The sequence below is a fragment of the Saccopteryx bilineata genome, chromosome 1, assembly GCF_036850765.1.
Source record: "Saccopteryx bilineata isolate mSacBil1 chromosome 1, mSacBil1_pri_phased_curated, whole genome shotgun sequence".
NCBI classification, from domain to species: domain Eukaryota; kingdom Metazoa; phylum Chordata; class Mammalia; order Chiroptera; family Emballonuridae; genus Saccopteryx; species Saccopteryx bilineata.
In genome coordinates this window covers 219333772-219355688 of record NC_089490.1, presented here as the reverse complement: position 1 = coordinate 219355688, position 21917 = coordinate 219333772, and the positions used below count along the sequence as shown (strand labels likewise).

The following is a 21917-nucleotide window of genomic DNA, read 5'->3' as shown; positions in this document are numbered from 1 at the left end:
AATGTTCATGTATGTCCTCGTGCCTCCTGACCATCCAGATTATGATGGTACATGTGTAAGGCAACATTAAAAAAAAAGGCAATTGTATATTTTTCTTGTTTCCATAAATTGATTATCAAACAAATATGATTTTAAGTTAATAAAACTGGAACTAATTTTATTTTTTGAAAAAAAAACAACTCACTCCTGGGGGTCAGTGAGCATGAAAAAAACTCACTATTCAATGGGTTAAAGACTAATATGTTTATGTTTAAAATATGAAAGCTTGGTTTAATAACCCACTGCGAGTGTCAGGCAGTCTTATCCTCTTTCTGCTTCTCTCTGTAGCAACGGTGCTGTGGGAGCAACACGGCGACTCCTTCAGTAACAGCCAAGCGCTTTGGATGGTTTTCTCTCAAAAGCTCCCGTTAAATCTTTTGTTCTCTTCCTCCCCAAATGCCAGTTTTCCCTTCTTTATCCCCAAATAAAAATGAAAATAAAAACATCCTCAAATGCATCTTTTTTTCTTCCTCTGTCTTTGAGTCCTTCTAGAAGAAGCTTGGCTTTTGGGGGCTCCCAATGCCTTAGAAAGCCCTAGTGGGTCTCACTGTTGTTCTTCATGGTTGCCCTCTGTGAATGGGGCTAGAGGGGACTATAGGGTGGGGGCCAGGCCCTAGAGGCAGAAGCCAACTGAACAGAACAGCCCAGAGAGTAATTGCGAGAATAAGGAGAAAGGAATACAAAACGGGGCACCTGCACCCCAAATCTTAACTCTGTGAAATGATTCTGAGTGGTTTCTTTCTTGTTTAGTTGTGGGTGGAGGCGTGTAAATTGTGGAGCTGTTCAAATAGTAATATGTCATAAAAGTGTGAGAAAAGCTCTGAGCAAGAGTCTCTTCTTTCTCTTCCAGGGAGCTGAGATCTTAATTCTGCAAGAAAATATTGGTGTTTTAAAATAATTTGGGAAAAGAAATGCTCTTTTCCTAATTGTAACTTTATTGAATCATCAAGGTTTGAAAGCTCTTCCTGAAGTCACATTCAGATTCCACTGTTGATGTTGAAACCTGTTTCCTTCTGTTTGATCTTCAGAGTTTATGGCACCCAGCTGCCTTCCTTCCCAGGGCAGAAAGTTATGAGATGATAAGCCATACAGTTCATTTTCCTTCCATCTATTTTTTTCAAGCTTATTTTCCACTTTTTTTTATCTAGTTCTACAAACTTCATATCTCTTTAAGAGATGCACCATTAAAATTACACACAGCTGTGCCCGCCCTGTAGCATAACCAGGCTCAGGCTTGACACATCACGTCCTTTCATGACTTGGAGTACGCTCTCCCACATTCATTGATACTCACCTTGGCAACCCCACTCCTAACTTGGTTTTCCATGAAACTTCCCCTGGGCTCCTCCCAGATAACTTCTTCCTCTGGGCCATCACTATACCATGTGTTACAACAGACATCAAAACAGACAGTTATCTGCCGTGATGTCTCTAGCACTATTGAATCGGAGATGAACAGGTAAATGAAACAGACTATTAAACTGGAAATGTCCAATTTACAGTGGTTATTCCAAATATACCAACTCTTATTGTGTGAGAAGTGGGGAGATGCTCACATGTTTTGCACAGTTAGCAGTACAAACATTTGGGGTACTAGAGTCTATCTACAGTGCGGGAACTGTGGCTTGGTCCTAGTCTCAGCATTGTCTCAGCATCCTGAGTAAGTCTTTCCCACTCCTTGCAAGTAAGTGTCTTCTTCCTTGATCAGTAATTTCAAGGGATTATTAATTTCAATCTCAGCTTTGAGATTTCTTTCAAATCTAAAATAATCTTTCCTGACATGACATGGTTTTGCAGATTGTGGCATTTGGCACATGAAAGAAGAACTCATGTTGATATCCAAGAAGTCCTTCCTAGTCTTGCTTCCTTGAGAAACTGCCTTCTAATTTCTCTATGAATCACTGTATCTGTTTAAAAAAATAAACAAGATTAAGAACTTGGGGAGCTTGAGGGTGTTTTTAGTAGACAACCTAGAAAATCCAGGTTTACAACCTGTCAAAACTCAGGTCAGCCCAGGTTATTTCTTTAGAGGTTGGTGGTTGAGCTAGGACACAGGCAGACCAGCACCAGGACTATGCTCTGTGCCCCCTTCAGCCCTTCTTAGAGGAGCAAGTATGTCATTCTGGTATCTTTTTGCTTTGACATTGTTGAAGGAATAATTTATGCCTCCTATCCTGCCTCTGTGGCCAAACTGCCAGTCATTCATGCCTAACAGTTTATCCTGAAGCCATTGGTTATGCTTAAAAGAAATTACGTGTGGAAGAATGAATATAGACTTTTGCTGATATAGGACACACACCAGAAAGAATGCACAGGCTTAAAATAATAAATCAGAATTATCCCTAATAAGATAAGCCTGTTTAGTTTATGTAGCTCAGGATAATGATAACACTTCTTGGCAAAGTCAGAGTCATGATTTGTAAAGATTTCCTGTTTCCCTATTTTTTGTCTGTGGCATAGAAACAGCAGAATATATGGAATCTCAAAAAATTGTTCTTCTTTTGCCTCCTAGAGAGGGAGCATTCTTAAAGTTGATTCTGATTTTTTCAGGGAATGTGATTTTACTGAAATCCTTAGTCCCCTCCTTTGGCTGCTGTAATCTGAATGTTTGTTCCCCCCACCCCCAATTCATATGTTGACATCCTAACTGCAGAGGTGATGGTATTGGTGGGGGGAGCTTTGGGAGGTGATCAGGTAATGAGGATGTAGCCCTCGTAATTGGGATTTATGTTCTTGCCCCTTCCACTATGTAAGGACACTGTGAAAAGAAAGCCAGCCATCAGTGAACTGGACAATGGGGTCTCACCAGACACCGAATCTGTTGGCACTTTGATCTTGGATTTCCCAGCTTCCCACACTTTGAGCAGTAAACCCCTGCTATATATAAACTGCCCAGCCTGTGGTAGCTTATTACTGCAGCCCAGATGGACTGCAGCAATGTCTTAGTAAAGCATATAGTAGTAGCAAACATTTGTCAACCATTTCATACTGGCTATTCCACTAACTATTTATCACACAGTTTTTCATATAATACTTACAACAGGCCTATGGAGTATGACTTTTAAATTATCTTAGATAAGGAAATTGAGGCTTATTAGTTTGCCCAGTATCTTAGGGCAAGTACTCAGCAGAGGTGGGACTGAAGCCGGCAGTCCTAGCCAGAGCCATGCTTTCAACTACTGCTCTGCCCAAGGAAAAACCAACGTTCTGTGTGCTTGTGGCCACGGAAACACAATAGCCCATGTCGCTGTCCGTCTCCAGTGTACACTGTATCGTAAGGAGCCATCACTAGGACCCAGTGCACCTGCTATGGACATATTGAGTAAATGCCTTTCAGGGCCCAGCTTCCACACAGTGTCCAGAATCCATGGCAGTAATAGAGACGGGTCCCTGCTGCCACCCATGGAGGAGCAGGTATGAATCAGATAGTCACTCATGCAGATATGTAATCACAGGCCAAGATAGATGCTGGGAAGTAGGAGGAAGGTGACAGCATCACTATTCTAACTCCACTTGTTTATTTGGTATTTTTAACACCCACTCCCTTATCTAGCAATTGCTGTTTTAGTGGGTAAGGAGGGAGGGTCTCTCAATACTAAAGAGGTGAGCTATGCACTCGTATGTGCGGTGAAGAGAGTTAATCATGTAGAGAGTAAATGCAAGGAGAATTACGTAAGGGGTGCTGGGCAAATAAAAGTAGGTAAACAAGTATTTAAATATATTTAGCCTGGCTTCAATGTATTGTGTGTGAAGAGCATCCATCAAGGGTACTCTTTCAATTAATAAAAACGAACACTGACATACTATATAGTGTGTAAGACTGTCTGAGATCTTATTAAGTCATTAACGTAATTCTTCAAGAAAGGTGTTATTGTCACCTTTTTATAGATGAGGAAGCCAAACCATTGAGAAATTAAGAGTGCTGTCCATAGAATCATTCCTGTCAGGAAGTGATGAACCTGGAATCAGCTCCTACCAAGGCTTGCCCCATTGACCTTTTCTCTGTGTCATACAGTGGTTATTATTTCTAAGGTCGAAGTTACTTCTCATTGTGATTTTTTTCCCCCAGCATTTGCATTTTTATGGCTGCCAGAAAATTATAGATTAAAATCAGCAAACACAGAGGAATTAATGAAAGGAAATAGAATTTAGCATGTTTTTTTCTTTTGGATTTTTTTCTCTTTTCTTGTATTTTTGTACCAGCCAAGTCAGAAATAAAAGAGAGAAACCCTTGGTGGTGGCCAGGGCAGTGTGAGGGAGCATGTGTGAGGGTGTGTGAGGGTGGAGGTGAAGGTGGACAGCCCCACTGACCCACAGCACCTGCAGAACGTGCCCCCCCATACCTTTTCCAGAAGGCCCGCAGGGGAAAGACTGCGTTCTCCTGCATTTGTCTGTGTGGGCTCTACCAACACGCCTCTGCTTCCTGCTCTGTGAGCACCTGGCACCTGGCACCTCCCTGTCACATCACCATCCTGCCTTGTGTAACTACTACAGTATATGTGCTTCACAGGTGTGCTCCTTGGTGCCGGACACATAGCAGGGACCCAGTACATCCTCCTGGGGGGTCAGTGAGCCGGTACCAAGTAGGGGGATTTCTTATACTGGCCACTGAGGCATGGGTAGAAGTGGAATGGAACTGACAGGCCTTCATGTGACCATCGGGTGCCGGTACACCCACTGGCAAGAGTTATTAGAGGACACCATGTCTATCCAGGTAGACTTAGGGGACGCAAGCCTAAGGGTTCTGTAGAGAGCCACCCTGCCACTCTGCACCCAGCATTGCATGACCAGCTTTCTGCTGTCTTTTCTGCAGGAACCGTGGAGCACACAGCACATCCCTGCACTGTTCTCCGCCTTCTGTGGCCTCTTGGTCTCGCTCTCCTACCATCTAAGCAGGCAGAATAGCGACCCTTCTATGTTCCTGTGAGTAACACACACAAAGCTGTAACGCACCCATGCTGTAACACACACACACACACACACACACACACACACACACACACTGTGCATGGGTTCCTGCTGCCTTGCTCTCTTGCCAAGTTGGGCATGGCTGTTCAGTGCCAATGTGGTTGGACTCTTCCTAGCTGGTCCTGGGCGAAGGTAGGCGAAATTCAGGTTGACCAGAAACTCATGAGTTTCCAGTAAACGTTTCAGCTTTGCCCTGTGCTTTGGAGGAAAGTGACAATGCAGGGACCACGGAGGGCTGCAGCTGAGTGCTGCTCTGCCTCCCTGTGGGCGAGTTGTCTGAGAAGCTCCACCCTCAGCAAGGACCCTCTGTGCACCCACTAAGGGGCACTGCAGCCTTTATTCCAAGGGTCATGCTGGCGATACTGGGCTGGCACCTCTGAAAGAGAAGGCTTTGTTCTTTTGCTTTTTGTTCTCAGTACAACCAGCACCCTCTGGGTCTAAAGGGAAGTTTGCACCCAAGGTTTAATAATAATACTTAGTCATTGAAAATATGCTTTCTATCCTTACCTTAATTCAATTTTTAAATATTTTATAAACATGCACTTTGGAACTAGAAACCCTTCATTTCTAGTCTAGTGCCAGACTTCCATGTATCGGAGCATCAGTCACCATGTAATTTGTCCAGACTTGGGGAAGACTTTGATATAGATAGCCATGACTGTTTGAGGACCAGAGAGATCATAATTTTAGGCTGTCAGGTGCAGCAAATTGAAAGGCATGGAAAAATCAGGAAACATTAAATACAGTTATCACAACTTTTCATGTCAGGTACCTGACTGAAATGCTGAGTTCTGCTGAGCTCTGTTGTGAGGGTGAAACCTATGGGGCAGGTAAGAGCAAGTCCCCTGAGCTTCCTGAGCTGTTGGTAGGTGAGCACCTGCACCCCGAGGCACTCTATGCCTCAATTAGGATAGCATATGGAAATGCACACATCATCTTTGTGATCACTTGAAGACCTGCCTTTTTGTACTATTATTATGTAGTAGAGACTTGTTTTGTCATTGTGAGTGTAAAGCCTAAGGCAAGGTTGTTTACCTCAGACATTATAATAGGCACAAATTTAAACAAGTAAAACCTGTTTGTTTTTCCATTTCAGGTCCTTTATTCAATGCAGATTGTTTCCTAAATTTTTACATCAAAATCTGGAGGAGCTGGCCGCAGACCCCCTCCCCCAAAAGATGAAAGATTCTGTGGTGAGCCTTCGGTGTTGTATAACCCTTTGCTTGATGGGGCCTGGTTCGCAGTGGGGCTCCAGCTAGCCATGCTGGAGAATGACTAGTGCAGGAAGAGTGCCCTGTGTTGGCAGGAACCTGGCACGTGAACTGTGGAACCACCTGCCAGGGTGCACCTTTTAGATCCTCTTGAAGATGGCCGCTGTATGCAGGCCACAGGCACTGTGTAAGGTCAATAGTCGCAGCCATCATGGCCATTCATATGCAGGTTTCCATTAGATTTGGACAGAAGGCAAAGAGATAGTGGAGCCAAAAAATGGTGGGCTATTCCTTTATTAAAGTTTCACACTGGCTGACAAGCACCACACAGGGAAAACACTCCACTCTGGTTCCATAACCAAGAGAATCTTCTCCAGTTTTTCCTAGAATCAAAGGCCCCACCAATCTCAGCAGAGCTCCCAAAAGCCCCTCGGCTGCTCTGGTTCCCAATATGCACATCTTCTCCCTTCTCTCTCTCTTTCCCTCTGCAAAACACTGGCAAGACAATGGCCCTTCCCAAGCAGGAAGGTAATTTTCAATTTCACAGATCCCATACCTGGAGCTGCCCAGTGCCATTTTTTAAAAGTAAGCAAACTTAAAAAATACAAATTTTACAAACTCATTTGCCCAACACACTGCATTGGTCCTCAGTCGGTGACAGTCTGCCTTGATATTCCAGTGAACCGCATTCAGTCAGCTCTGCCCACTGCTGGTGTTGTAAAGTACCCATTCCACAATTCCACGGGTTTTATTAAAGGAGGAAATATATTAAATATGCCAGCTGCATATATCTTACACAGGGCAGCAGTCCCAAATCGTGTGTATCTATAATAGTCTAGGGGCTGGTAATATACCCTTAATTATACATGGGCAGGGAAAAAGCGTAACATCATGGCATAAGCTTATAAACTTTGTTTTCACCTATACAGGTTTGGGAAAAGGATGAAGGGGGAATGGGACACAATTCATTAGCAAGTTTATAACATTTGTCTGTAGGGTTCATAAAAACATTTCTACACATTAAAACTTACAAGGTAACACAATGGTAAAAATGTCACTCTACATATTAAAAGATATTCCTACATCTTCCAGTGTTCACCTGCCATTCCTTTGTTCAGAGATATATACATTACACGCTTTCAAGAGGGAAAGGGTAGTTTCCATGGGGACAAATGCCTGTAAATGGCCCATCAATATAAGGAAAGGTTTAATTTAATCTTTCTCTTCCTGCACCTGGCTAGCTATTCACTCGCTTCCTCACAGGTGTGGGGGGAGGTCAGAGAATCCAACTCTCCTTCCCCTCTGCATTTACAATACAATGCCATCAGCTATCCTGGTTTGATGCTAATTACACAAGTACAAAGATCATTTACAAAATTTCTCTGCATGCCTAGCTCAAATTAATAAAATGTTCTTTAAACTTCCTAAAATATTAATATTAATTCTATAACTTTTGATACCGTACAACATTGGCACCAAGCAGCAGGCAGGCCAGCATGAGTAGAAGCTTCCCAAACAAACACTCAGCCAAAGGGTATTACTGATGCACCCCACACTTCATCCTCTCCCCAGGTTCTTGCCTCAGCCTCCTGCTGAGCACAGAACACTCTTTCTAGGTTCTTTTGGTTCAGTGTTGCCATCTTCACGGCTCTTATGAGGAGCCCTGGAGCTCTAGATTTATGTCTAGGATATTGGAGAAGGGTGCATCCATACTTGGAGGAAGGGAGGGGAGAAAGGGAGGGAGGGCGGAAAGGAGGAAGGAGAAAGGGGAGCCCAAGCAATGAAGGGGTGATGCTGTTTCTTTATTCACCAAGAAAATACCATGGGGGCCATTACAAACATCCTTTGAGCAGGGATACCCTTTTTGGCATCAACTTCCAAACATTAATACTTGGAAAGCAATGCTTATTGGTTATGTAATCTGCCATTTACTTGAGCATGGACCTTGGAACAGTGTGATGTCTTTGAACCACACTTTTTCTATGTTTTTTAGAAATGACAGATGAAAGTAAAAGGGGTTAATGGTGTATAGGTGGCAGGCTTCTCCAGCCCCAGCCTTGTGTCATTGTCTTGGTCCCCACAGCATAGTAGGTGCTCAGTACATTACACTGAATGTAGATAAGTTAAATTGCTATCCACCATTTCAGGACAATGTGTGGGACTTAGAACCAACATGATAACATTTTTAAAAATTCATCTCAGTCCCTGTGCCTTTGAGCATGGTCACAATTCAAACTAAAGCATTGGGACTTATTTGTCATCACAAGGGAACCAAAACACTAATCATTTGCTGTGAATAAGAGCATGGTTCATCAATTCTAAAGGCAGGGACATGTTTAAAGGGGTAATAGGTGAAGCAGCCAGGGCTGTTGAGATGGCAGTTTATAAAGAAGGAAGACATTTGATATTCAAACATCCTGTGTTGAGAGACACTCAGGTACAAGGCCAAACCAGCATTCCCAGATCAAGATCCATGAAAGCTACTTAGTGGCCCAAAATCTACCCAAAAGTTTTTTCATGGATAGCTGAGAAAAACTATCTCCCCTAAATGTTCCTTCATTTCATGACTGATGAAGGTGCTTTCTGATTTATTATAGTAAAAATAATGTGTGGATTACAATGTAATGTGACAAGAAATTTGCCTGGCAGAAGCTTGATAGCACTTCATTAGTATAATGAGATGTGCTGAGGTAGGTGTTGCCTTTCTCAAACTCATATACTTTGAAATGCTTTGTACAAGGTAGAGCACATCCTTGTAGGAAATTTAATATGATGTATATTCTCTGAAGTCTTCTGGTCTAATTATAATATTTTAATGGGACTACCAGAGTCATATTGTACAGTTTGATGCATAATACTCTTTGTGTCATAGTATAAGTATAAACTTTCCTTCCTGTCTCTCTCTGATTCTGTTTCTCTGCATCTTTCTCTGGCTATCTTATTCTCTCCAGATAGTGAGAATGATTTTAACAAGTAGCATCGGAGATGAAGAAAACTATAGCAGTCTATTAAAATGTAAATGAAATTATGAATGAGTGGTGACAAGTAGATATAATCTGATTTGGGGGTAGGACAGCTAAGATTTATGAACTGCTATTTCTTCCTAATAAACTTATAGTTTTAATATAGTTCAAAACAATGCCAAAGGAATTTTATTTGTAAATGATTCTGAGGTTCATTTTAAAAAATAGCAGTTAATAGCTTTAAAAAATCAGAAAAATAAGAATAATAAATAGGAACTTAGCAGTTTGAGATATAATAGTATATTATGAAGACTGAGTAATAAAAAAAGAAAGATTCATTCAAGATTAGAGAATGAGATTAGTGAATCAGTAAAACACAGAATGAAAGATTATTTATGTGAATGTATTATGTAAAACTTAAACATCACAATCAGGAATTGACTATTCAGTGTGAGGTGTGGAGATAATTGCTTAGCAGTGGGCGGGAAAGGGACTTCCATGTGCTCATCCCTCACCAGACACCAGAGTGAGAGAAAGACAGGAAGAGGGAGCGCAAATGAGACTTTCTGTCTCTGATATTACTGCAGGCTGAATTATTACAACCAAACGTTCTGATGATTAAAAATTCTAAATAAAATATTAAAAAATTCTTACATGTGATGAAATATTGACAGAATAATAAGGAATCATCAGGTTACAATTTGAGTGAACAAGGAGACCTGGAAGAAGCAGAGTAGGAAGCTTTTAACTCAAGGGCTTCTGTCCAAGGGGACCTTGACCCTCAGCCTTCAGCTCTCAGACTGGAGGGAGGAGAAGGTACAGCCCAGGCCTGCCACAGTGAGGGTGCGGTGTCTAGTGCTATAGCCCTCCATGCTTCAGCTGGGGTACTCAGGGAGGGTAAACCAGAAGAAATCGGCTTCACACTGTATTAGGAGGATGCAAGCAAACTTGCCTCAGTGTTAAGCATCAAAACAACAAAATCCTCAAGGTGTTGTAGCTTTCCATGGGTTTACATCTAACTTATATTATCTGGATGGCACAAAACTCCTCAATTTACGAGTACAGGTAGTCCTCGGGTTACGACACAGTCCTGTTCCTATGGCACAGTACCATTCCTACAACAGTGATGTAACCTGAATTTTGGTGTAAGTCAAAACAAACTCTAGCCTAAGTCACTTTCCTATCCTAACACAGTTGTAAAATAATCTAAAACATAAAAACATATCTAAGCCACAGAAAAAGGAAAAGAACATAAATGTACTGGACACTGTGTCACATATTTTTCCTCCACTTACAACCAAACTAGTTTGCCCACATAGTCCATAAGTATGACACTAATGGTGTAAGCCAAAACAATCACATCTTAATTTTTTAAAGTTTTTATGGGAGTGAGCATCGTAAACTCAATATGTATAATATATTGAGACTGCTGTAACCTGAGGACCCCTGTATAGTTTAAAGTGGCCTCCTAACTGGAAACACCTCATGGCAGAAATCATTATGAATCCTCTATAGAGGACTCCTTCTTCCTAGGCCTCCACATATTCCCAAAGCCAATTTTCTAAGGGGAATAAGAAGCTTATGGTAGAAATTTAAAACTATATAAGGAACAAGGAGCCAGCAGAAACAGAGCTGCAAATACTGAAGGTATTGGAAACATCAGACACATATTTTAGAGCAACTATCTCTACTGTGTTTAAATAAATAAAAATCTTAAAGATGTATAGAGAGTAGAAAATGTTTAAAACAATCCAGCGTGTTTGAAAAATCAAGTAGGTCTTCTAAATAAAAACCAAACAAAAACAAAAAAGGAAGCAATTGTAGTTAAACAAACAAACAAATGCACATGGGAGATTAGACACCTCTTAGGAGAGAATTAGTGAACTGAAAGATAAAGACAGAAGAAAATATCCAGGCTTCATCACTCATAGACAAAAAAATAAAATAAAAAAGAAATATGGAAGAGCTAAAGAAATGAGAAGGACAGAGTAAGAGATCTAATATATATCTAATCAGAATTCCAGAAAACCAGGGAGAAATCAGAGCATTATCAACATTTGATGAAATAATATCTGAGAATTTGCCAAATTGATGAAAAACATTGATGTAGAAACTTAAAAATACCAGTGAATAACAAGTGGGGTAAATTAAAGAATAAATCACCCATGCTGGTCCAGCCGTGGTGATGCTGCAGTACACTGAAGACAAAGACCATCTTACAGCGGTTCAATAAAATGAACAGATCACATCCAAATGACTTGTAGGTACCTGAAGACAGTTGTTTGGTATACGTATTTAATATTCTGTAAAGAAAGGAACTGACAGGCTAGGGTCTATGTCCAGTAAAATATCTTTCAAGAAAGAGGGCACAATTGCCTGGCCTTGGTAACACAGTGAATAAAGCATCGACCTGGAATGCTGAGGTCGCAGATTCAAATCCTGAACTTGCCTGGTCAAGTTACGTACGACAAGCAACCAATAAATCACCAAAGTGAAGCAACGTTAGGATAGTTGACAAGTATCCTCCACAGAGAACATAAGTGTTTATGGTTGGACAACCATTTACAAGGGCATTTTTGGGTTGTGGACAAGCTGATTTTTTGAAGCAGTTGGTGGTTACTAGGGCGTTTACTTTTTAATTATTCTTTAAATTGTACATAATGTATTTTATGCACTTTTCAGGAAAGAGTATGAAATAAAATCAAATGTTTTGTTTATTCAGTTCTAGAGAGAGAATGATTCTCCAGACTTGAAATCTATAAAGCATAACCAAATAACACACACACAAGTTAGATCTGAATACATAAAAATTTTAAACTTCTGTATATAAAATAAAAGCAATAAAATTTGAATAATTTATTAAAATATTTTGTTGCAAAATTGACAAAAGCTAAATATGAAACTAATAATTTATGTAATTTAATTTTAAAACTATAAACAAATAATACATATATTAATATATATTTAATTTAGGAACCAAATATTTAGTATGTAAACATACAATATATATCTCTACTTTTTGTAAATAAAGAAATGTAAATTAAAATAGGATGGCAGGCCCTGGCCGGTTGGCTCAGTGGTAGAGCATCGGCCTGGTGTGCAGAAGTCCCGGGTTCGATTCCCGGCCAGGGCACACAGGAGAAGCGCCCATCTGCTTCTCCACCCCTCCCCCTCTCCTTCCTCTCTGTCTCTCTCTTTCCCTCCCGCAGCCGAGGCTCCATTGGAGCAAAGATGGCCCAGGTGCTGGGGATGGCTCCTTGGCCTCTGCCCCAGGTGCTAGAGTGGCTCTGGTTGCAGCAGAGCGATGCACTGGAGGGGCAGAGCATTGCCCCCTGGTGGGCAGAGCATCGCCCCCTGGCGGGCATGCCGGGTGGATCCCGGTCGGGAGCATGCGGGAGTCTGTCTGACTGTCTCTCCCGGTTTCTAGCTTCAGAAAAATACAAAAAATAAATAAATAAATAAATAAATAAATAAATAAATAAATAAATATAGGATGGCATTTTCATTTGACTCTATTAACAGGATAAATTAATGATACTGTTAACTGTGACAGGGTGAGATCTGTTAGACATTGTGTAAATCATTACAATCATTTGGAAAAGCATAATTTATCAAGGATCATAAAATATATATAACACTATGAAATAGTAAATCTATTTGTCAGTTTTTCTAAAGAATTAATTCAGAATATGAAAAAAGATTTAGGTGCTTAAAGAGAAATGATCAAGCATAATTCATCGTAGTAAGAAATGGACAGCAACCCATCATCCAGCAGTTGGGACATGTGCACTCACTGCAGCTCATTCGGCTCCCTTGCTACCTGAGCTTTAGGAGCGTCTACCATGGCACTGTTTGTATACATGTGTGTATATGTGGATGGCACAAGATGGCAAATTATTCAGCCATTAAATAACTATTCGTAAGTTTATACAATAATATATACATAATTATAAAATGCTTACAAAAGAAAGTACTGCTGGAAAAGGTAGAAATTATTTACATACCAGCAATAGGCATTTATAAAATATGCATAAAAACCCACACACACCTGATTACAACTAGAGGCATGGGTCAGCACTCACAAGCAAAACTACTGGCAAAGAAAACACACAAATGCAAATACTGCTGGTGTCAGGATGTAATGATTATGAATGATGTGTCCCCTTCTCTGTGTTCTAGAGTATGGCAGCATAATGACGTTAAATGGAAACGTTAATTAATTATAAAAATGGCAGAGACCCTCTAAATTTACATTTTGCTTAGATTTTTTTGTACTGTCATTTTTGTAAGATGTAGAATTGTATGATTTACTTGTAAGACAGGATATTTATTGAAATGAAACAAATTCTAAAACTCTTGTTTAAATAAGTAATTCACTGGAGTCATAGATTTTATAGCCTTCAAGCATGTAAAGGAAGAGGGAAGTAGAGCAGTTATTCTTTTGTATAATAAAACAGAAACTAAAGAAAAACCCACCCTCAGCAATGCACATGCAAACACCCCCTTTATTCTCTTCTGTTGTTCTAGATGTCTATTTTGTGCCAATAACTATCAGTACCTGATTATTGTATCTTTGTAATATGCCTTGAAATCAGATACTGTATGTTCTCCTTTTTTAAGTTGAATATATCTTTTAGAAACAGATGTATACATTTAAGTAAGCAAAAAAGTTATATAACAAGAAAACCAGTAAAAATGACCACCTTTTGATGTGTTAATAGCCACTTCTACTGGACACAGCAACAACCTCTGAGGTCCAGGTATCTTTCAAGGTCACTTTGAAAAAATGCTTTCAAGAATAAAATTTCTGGAGCAGATAGTAGCTACTTTTTGGTGGCTGTAAAAGAGGGAACCATTTTCAGTTTGTTTTGCTGATGTTACTTTCACCAATGTTAGACGTGTATTTTCATTAAATAGGACCAAGAATGAAGACCTGAATAATTACTATTTATTTTATAATTACATATATTTTGGTAAAGAATTCGTTCAAAACTTTGCCCATGTATAGCTGGGAAGAGGGGTCAGGGGAGTTGTTTGACTTATTTTGTAAAGTTCTATGTCCTTTGTTGCATAGATGTTTTGCAAATATTTTTTCACATCTTCGGCTTGCCTTTTTATTCTATAACACTGTCTTTTGAACAGCAAAAGTTTTAAATTTTCATGAAGTCCAACTTAATAATTTTTCTTTTATCATGCTAGCTTTTAGTGTCCTATTCAAGAAAGCTTTGCTAAAACCGAGGTCAATAAGATCTTTCCTTATGTTTTCTTTGAGAAATTTGATAGTTTACATTAAGTTTATGATGTGCATTAATTTTTGCATGGGATGTGAAATGTCAAGTTATTTTGGGTTTTTTTATAGATTGCTGTTTAGTTGTCCCAACAACAGTTGTTGATCAAAGTACCCTGTCCCTCATATAGAGCAAAGGTGTCCTTTCTCCTTGACACTTATTTAAAATCAGTTGACCATATATGTGTTGGTCTCTTCCTAGACCTTTTTTCTGTTCTTTCTTTTAGGTGAATCTTTTGTGCCTGTACCAACTATAGTACCTGTTTACTATAGTTTTGTAACAAGCCTTGAAATCAGACATTATAAAATGTCAAATCTGTCCTGCTCCAAAGAAATAATTAAATGTATAAGAAGTTTCTGTTTCGCATAACCAGGCAGTCTGCATGTTAAAATCAAAGCCACACTAAGGCTGCGATGAGATTATCAGATCGTGACCCCCCTTTATCAGACTGGGGGTCTTGCATCTGACTCTGTTTATGGAGAAGAACCTTACGCCTCTTACATGTGTAGAAAACCTCTTGTCTCTCCGTGGTGAACAGAAGTGGGCTAGCCTCGCATTTCCTTCTCCCCATCCTTGGCCTTAGTCTCTGTGCTATTCCCCACGTAGAAGGTAATGAAGGGCCCAGCCAGTGTGTGCCCTTGGGAATAAGCAGGTAGGTGATGTGCTGAATGGGAAGTAGTCCAGGACAGCCTGCTGACACAGAGTTGTTGAGAGAAACACAGAAGTGTAAACCTTACAGCTGGTTTTCTCTCCGCAGAAGGATGTCTTAAAGTCGGATCTCCTTATGTGTTCGGTGGCCACGGTTCTGTCGTTTGCAGTGAGTGCCAGCACTGTGTTCCTGTCCTTGCGAGTACGTATTCATCTGCCTAGTCCTCTTCCCACAGTGTAGCCCTGGGGACAGAGAGAGTAGTGGAGCCAGAGGAGGAAGCCGAGGGCCAGTGGGAGGTTTGAGGAGTATTCTGTGAGCTGTGAGGGGTATGTATGTCCTGGCGGAGGTTCAGTGCCCTGGCAGCTTTTGGGTCTATTTCACCCTTTCTCTTTACCCATCTGGGGAGGGGTGATGCCAGGCCTAACTTGTGGGCTCCTCCATGAGGCCACAGCAGAGATGGAGGACTTACCATAGCCCAAATGATATAGGGGTCACAGCATCAGATGACTAGAACCTAATTTTAGTTTAGAATAACTAAAATAGAGAAAACCAAGATGGGATATCTGGCTTAAGGTTGTTACAGACAGTTGCTTTTTCTATAGAAAAATTTTACATGTTCATGAATTGTTTCATTGACCAGAAGGCTATTACCTAATTTTGTTTTTTTTTTAACCTCTTCTTAAAAAAATAAGTAAGTCTCCTGTTGGGCAGAAACCCCTGACCTCGGACTGCCACAGGCTGACTCCTTGCCCTGTCTTGGTGGTTCTTGGTGATCTAAACACAGAACTGGGTCTTCTGCGATCTAGAAGAGATGTTCTAAGGCCTGAGACCAGAACTGAATTGTATCTGTCCTTGAACAGGAGAAAGGGGGGGACAGTTGTTGTTGTTGGCAGCCTGCCCCTGTCCTAACAATGTGCCCTCTGCTCTGTCAGCCGTTCCTGAGCATGGTGCTGTTTGTTGTGGCCGGCGCTGTGGGGTTTGTGACCCATTACCTGCTTCCTCAGCTGCGCAAGCACCATCCGTGGATGTGGCTGTCCCACCCTGTGCTTAAAAATAGGGAGTATCAGCAGCGAGAAGTGACAGGTTAGTGACATCCTCCTCAGAAGAGTAACATCATGCTGAGTGGAGTCCTAGGAGTATGCGTTACAATGTGAGTGTGCTCTAATGCCACAGAACTGTCCACTGAAACAGGTGCTGGTGGTAGATGTCACAATTATGTGAGTTTTGCTACAATCGAAAAGGGAGTGAGCATACCTTGGAGTATACAGATTGTTCCCAAACAAGAAAGATGACACAGGATCATTTAGAGGCATGGTTATAAAAATAATGATTGGTTGTTATTATTGAGGAAATTTTGATTTGTGTTATTCGGACCTAAAGATTACACTGTCCAGTTGACTTGGGGCCAACAAAAGCATCACTTTATCACCCTCCCATCATCCACAAAACTGTGGGGATGTGGCAAAGACTGACTTTTAACCGTCAGAACCCTTTAATTTTTAACTTGCTATGCTCACCTAGACCTAGACCTCTATTAACAGATCTAGCAATACCCAAGGCTGTCTCTGGCAGGATCATGTAACAGCCTTTAATTCTGACAAAGTCAGAGTGTCTAGATAAGAGACTTCTGGGGAATTTTTCTGCTGGGTCTCCCCTGGCTCTGTGATGGATCAGGTGCCCAAAGGACTGATTTATGCACATTTTCCAACACGTCAGAATTATTGGTGACAATTGATAGCTACAGTGTATAAATGGCTAATTTGGCACAGAGCTGTCTAGCCCACTGTAACTTCTCTGCTATGAGCGATTTATCTGGTCGTCTCTGTGTTCAGGCACAAGGGACATAAGTGGCACCAGGGTCTGCTAATTGATTGGCGGGAAGGGACTGGACTCAACCAGACTTGTAATCAGTAGACTAGTGTGGCCAAAGGGAAAGGGGTGGGAGGGTAGTAAAATGCAATGAAAAAAAGAATCACTTAAGATGTCATTAAAAAAAATAGTGGTTTTTTCAAGGAACAGCTCTGGGAGGGTATGAGGATCTGCCTTAATTTGAAGCAGCCAAACAGGGAAGCCGCACTGTTTAGTGGAAGAAAGTGGTATGATGCGTCTGCTGCCAGCTCAGGGTTTAGAAGGTACAGGAGGGTAACTCAGACTTGCTCTTCGTATATACAACAAAAGGTTCCTAAGGATCATGCTGCATAATACATGTTCTAAATCCTCTCAATTTCTGGTGTAACTTAGAAGCAAATTTGTCTCAGTATTAGGAACACTGAGGGAAGGTAGGCTCAGAGTAGGGACAATTTATAAAGGTTAGTTCATTTTGTAGTCCACTTGGAGAAAATGTCCCTCCGAATGGGTGCCTACTTGTGGACAGGAAGAAGGACTGATGAGCAGCAGAATTCCACAAAACTTCTGTGATGTGAAGGTCACATTTTCTTTTCGTTTGCCAAACCTTTAGAAAGACCCGTTTTGTTGAAATTAGCAGAATATTTGGGGTTTTGTTATTTTGGCATCATTGGTAACTAGTTGATGGGGATTTGATGTACTAATATGCTTTGATTCCGGAAACTGCCCAGCTTGCCCATGTCATCTCTGTCTGTCTTTACGCTTAGATACTTAAATGTCACGGGAGAGGAGAGAGAACTTATCTAAATGAGAGAAAGAAGAGTAAGACAGATCAGGCTGAGGCTTCCCTCACTGGGCCAGCTCAGAGTGTGGAATTCAACTTTGGGAGATAATATTGGGAAGTTTAAGTCTTGGGATTTATTTATTTACTTATTTATATTTTTAGTGTGGTGGTTTTCTTCCCTAAATCTAACAGAGAGCCCAATTGAAATTAGAACCTGTTAGCTATTTTAAACCTGCATGGCCCTTTCAGTAAGGATTCACGAATGAGTGGGGGCGAATGAGCATGCTGCCTCCTACTCTTCAAGGGCCACTGAGCAGGCGCAGGGGCTTCGGGCTGGCGGGGCTAGTGCAGATGTGCACGTCAGCACAATGTTGGGCAGAGGCTCTGTGATGTTTCTCTCTTGCCCACACTAGCTCTTGATAAGCTACCTGAAATATGGCCAAATATGGACAAATTAAACATGGAATAAAAACATATTGCATTTCACAATTACCTGTTTTAGAAGGAAAACTCTAATATTTAAAGTGTGCTGGCATGGACTTACTGAAGTGGGTGTAACCCATCTTGGTGTCATCTACTTCCAGGGTTTCCTTGCCACTTGAACCATACATAGAAACTCTTCATGGGAAAACTGCTCAAATCTTCTTTCTCCTGGACCATAAACATTACAACTGAGAAGAAGGTAGAGCAGGGCTGGGCAGTCTGTTGCTGTCCCTGGAATCCCCTGCTCCCACTGCTAACATCACTAACTGAAAACAATCCTAAAATTGGGCCAACGGCAGACATTTTAGTTTAACCAATTCATTTCCTTTCTTTTGACACCAACATAAATACACCTTATCCCATCCCAGACCCAACTAGGCGTTTCAACAATGATCGAGCTGAAAGAATAACATTCTTTCACTTAAAGTCCCATGCAGCAGTTAAATGGCCCATGCTAGTGATGGGAGCATGGCTGAGTTAGTCACATTAAATGGGTGTATAGGAAGTTGCTCCTTTTCTTTTTTTTTGCTCTATTTCCCATCAATCTTAGTGAATGATGCTGGAAATAGCCCAGTAGACAGTTTTATAAATAGCATTGGATTAGTCACGTCAGAACTCTCGAGACTAAATGTTCAAGGAACACTCGATTTTTAGAAAATGGAACAAATTTACTGTATTTCCCCATGTATAAGTTGCACCATTTTTTGAAAAATTTGGGGTAAAAAAACGGTGCATCTTATACAGTGGTTGTAGATTTTTTACTTGAATATTCTGCTTTTTCACACTTGTTTTTTACTCATTGTTCAAAATAGTGATTCATCTTCAGACACAGATGAGGACAAGCTAATGGATAGGAATTTTCACAGTGAGAAGAGTTGTATGAATTTTATGATGAATAAAACTTGAGTTCAATAACTTTATGTAATACCTTTCTTTTCAAATTTTAGGCCCCAAAATTAAGGTGTGTCTTATACATGAGAGCATCTTATACATGGAGAAGTATGGTATTTTCCTGAGTATAGTGATTCTAGACAAGTGACTCCATTGCTTCATCCCTGTTGTAAAAGGAGCAATTTTTTTTTTTTTTTGCATTTTTCTGAAGCTGGAAACAGGGAGAGACAGTCAGACAAACTCCCGCATGCGCCCGACCGGGATCCACCCGGCACGCCCACCATGGGGCGATGCTCTGCCCACCAGGGGGCGATGCTCTGGGCATCGCCATGTTGCGACCAGAGCCACTCTAGCACCTGAGGCAGAGGCCAAGGAGCCATCCCCAGCGCCCGGGCCATCTTTGCTCCAATGGAGCCTTGGCTGTGGGAAGGGAAGAGAGAGACAGAGAGGAAGGCACGGCGGAGGGGTGGAGAAGCAAATGGGCGCTTCTCCTGTGTGCCCTGGCCGGGAACCGAACCCGGGTCCTCCGCACGCTAGGCCGACGCTCTACCGCTGAGCCAACCGGCCGGGGCGCAATTTGTTTTATAGAAGAACTTTCCAAAGGAATTATGTTTTTTTTTCAAATTAAGCATTTTTTTTCTGGATAAATACCCAAAAGTAAGATTGCTGGTTTGTGTGTTATTCTTTTTTAAAATTAAATTTACTGGGCTGACATTAATTTTAAATATATAATTCTGTTAGTTTGAAAGGTAATAATGGAGTTAGGTCAAGTTTTTACATTGTCCTCCAAAGATAAATTTCCAAAATATTATCATTCTAGGCTCTTAAAAAGATAAGCAAGATAGAAATGATCGATTTGGTGACGACCCTTTGTCCATTAAAGTTGGACTTAAGGGGGTGAGAAGAGAATGAGATAAAGAGTAAGTGTAGAAGACTTCGAAGATGGCAATGGAGTAGGCGGATGTACTAACTTCCACCTCCCAGAACCAAAGTGGATTACAACCTAATTTTAAGAACCATCATCTGGAAAAACCAACTTTGGACTAAATTAAGAGGACTCTTCAACCAAGGAACACTGAAGAAGGCACACTGAGACTGGTAGGAAAAGCAGAAACATGGAGAGGGCTCCCCAGCTCCCCGGAGCGAACGGCAGCCGGGAGAGACTCACATGGCAGGAAGTGAGTTTCACAGAGAGGGGAGGGTCCTGAGTGCCAGAAACAAAGCCTCAGCCAGCCTACAGCCCCAGAGCCTAGAAGAGGTGTATGGACAGTATTTAGCTGGAAACAAGTCAAGATACTGTTTGTGAGAAAGAGACTGATTTCTCAGACCCAGGATTCTTCTTAAAGGGACTGCGTAGAAAACCTCTCTCAAAATCACTCACCCAGGGCTCCAGGGGGAAGGGGAGAGAGGAGAGGACTGGAGTAGCAGGAAGAGAGTGTAATCTAGGAGGCACAGAGAGAAACACTTTGAGAGACAGCCACCCTAACCCCTGGGACGAGCCACTCCCCAAATCTGAAGTGAATCTTTCCCTGGAAACAGCAATACCAGCAAAGGGAAACAGGACACCAGCCAAACAAGCTCTCCTGCAGTACTTAGAGCAGAGGAACTTAGAAGGAGGGAGCTTTCGGGACTATACTAGTGAGTCTTAGGGTCTGAGCTGCAGCGTACCCACCCACACAGCTGAGGCTTGCCCGAGGGTGGGCGGCAATGGAACACAGAAGTGCGGTTCTGTCGGCAAGGGTGGAAGCCAGCTGGCCACAACTGAGAGCCAGGTGTGAGCTCGGTCTTGCCCAGCTGGGGAGGTGGGGTCATACGAAAGTGGTAAAGCCTAGCTGCTGGCCGCCTGCAATCCAGTCTGTGAGGGAAGGGCAGGAGCCCTGGAAGGGGCGGAGACCTGCCCTTGAGTAGGGGTGCAGGAATGCAGCCTTGCCCCGCCTGCAGAACCTAAGCTTGTGGCCTGACTCAGGAGCCAGCTCCTCCTGCAGGGGGAGGCGAAAGCCCAGAATCAGGCAGAGACCCGCCACTGAGCAAAGGTGCTCACCCTTGCCCTCAGGGCTGAGCATAACCCCACCCATGGGGGCGGGGCGAAAGCCGAGGCTTGTACACTGGAGAACGTGATCTCCGCCACTCCCGTGAAGGAGAGGCGGAAACTACAGCAACAGCCCCAGTGGGCTGGCATTGGCAATGCCCATACCCGAATGCCCTAGGCAGCAGCAGCAGAGAGGGTGGCGGACCGGCAGACAGACCACACCTAGGGAACACAGAGGCCACATTCAGTGGAATCCACTGGCCAAGACCTTCTTTTACACAGACAAAATGAGAAGGCAGAGAAATGTAACACAAATGAATCAAGAGAAATCCCCAGAAAAGGACCTGAATGAGTCAGATATAAGCAAATTACCAGATGCAGAGTTTAAAATAATGATTGTTACTATGCTCAAATGTCTTAGAACAACAATAGATGGTCATTACGAACACCTAAGTAAAGAGATAGCAAATATAAAAAAGGACATTGAAATAATAAAAAAGAATCAATCAGAAATGACAAATACAATATCGGAAATGAAGAACACAGTGGAAGGAATTAAAAGCAGGATGGATGAAGCCGAGAATCAAATCAGTGAGATAGAGGACAAGATAAATGAAGGCACAGAAGCAGAGCAGAACAAAGAAAAGAGACTCAAAAAGTCTGAGGGAACTCTAAGAGATCTCTGTGACAACATGAAGAGAAATAACATCTGCATCATAGTGGTTCTGAAGAAGAAGAGAAAACAAGGGATAGAGACTTTGTTCAAA

The 21917-nt window shown here is 41.7% G+C and overlaps 1 protein-coding gene across 1 annotated transcript in view; it reads left to right on the top strand.

Annotated features, from left to right (window-relative positions):
• The window catches only part of LOC136319464 (pecanex-like protein 2), a 286591-nt gene that overhangs the window by 143688 nt on the left and 120986 nt on the right, over positions 1 to 21917 (top strand). The window contains exons 17-20 of the mRNA XM_066252718.1: positions 4853 to 4962; positions 6104 to 6200; positions 15227 to 15319; positions 16051 to 16201. Of these exons, the coding sequence (XP_066108815.1) occupies positions 4853 to 4962; positions 6104 to 6200; positions 15227 to 15319; positions 16051 to 16201 (451 nt within the window). The remainder of the gene's footprint in view (positions 1 to 4852; positions 4963 to 6103; positions 6201 to 15226; positions 15320 to 16050; positions 16202 to 21917) is intronic.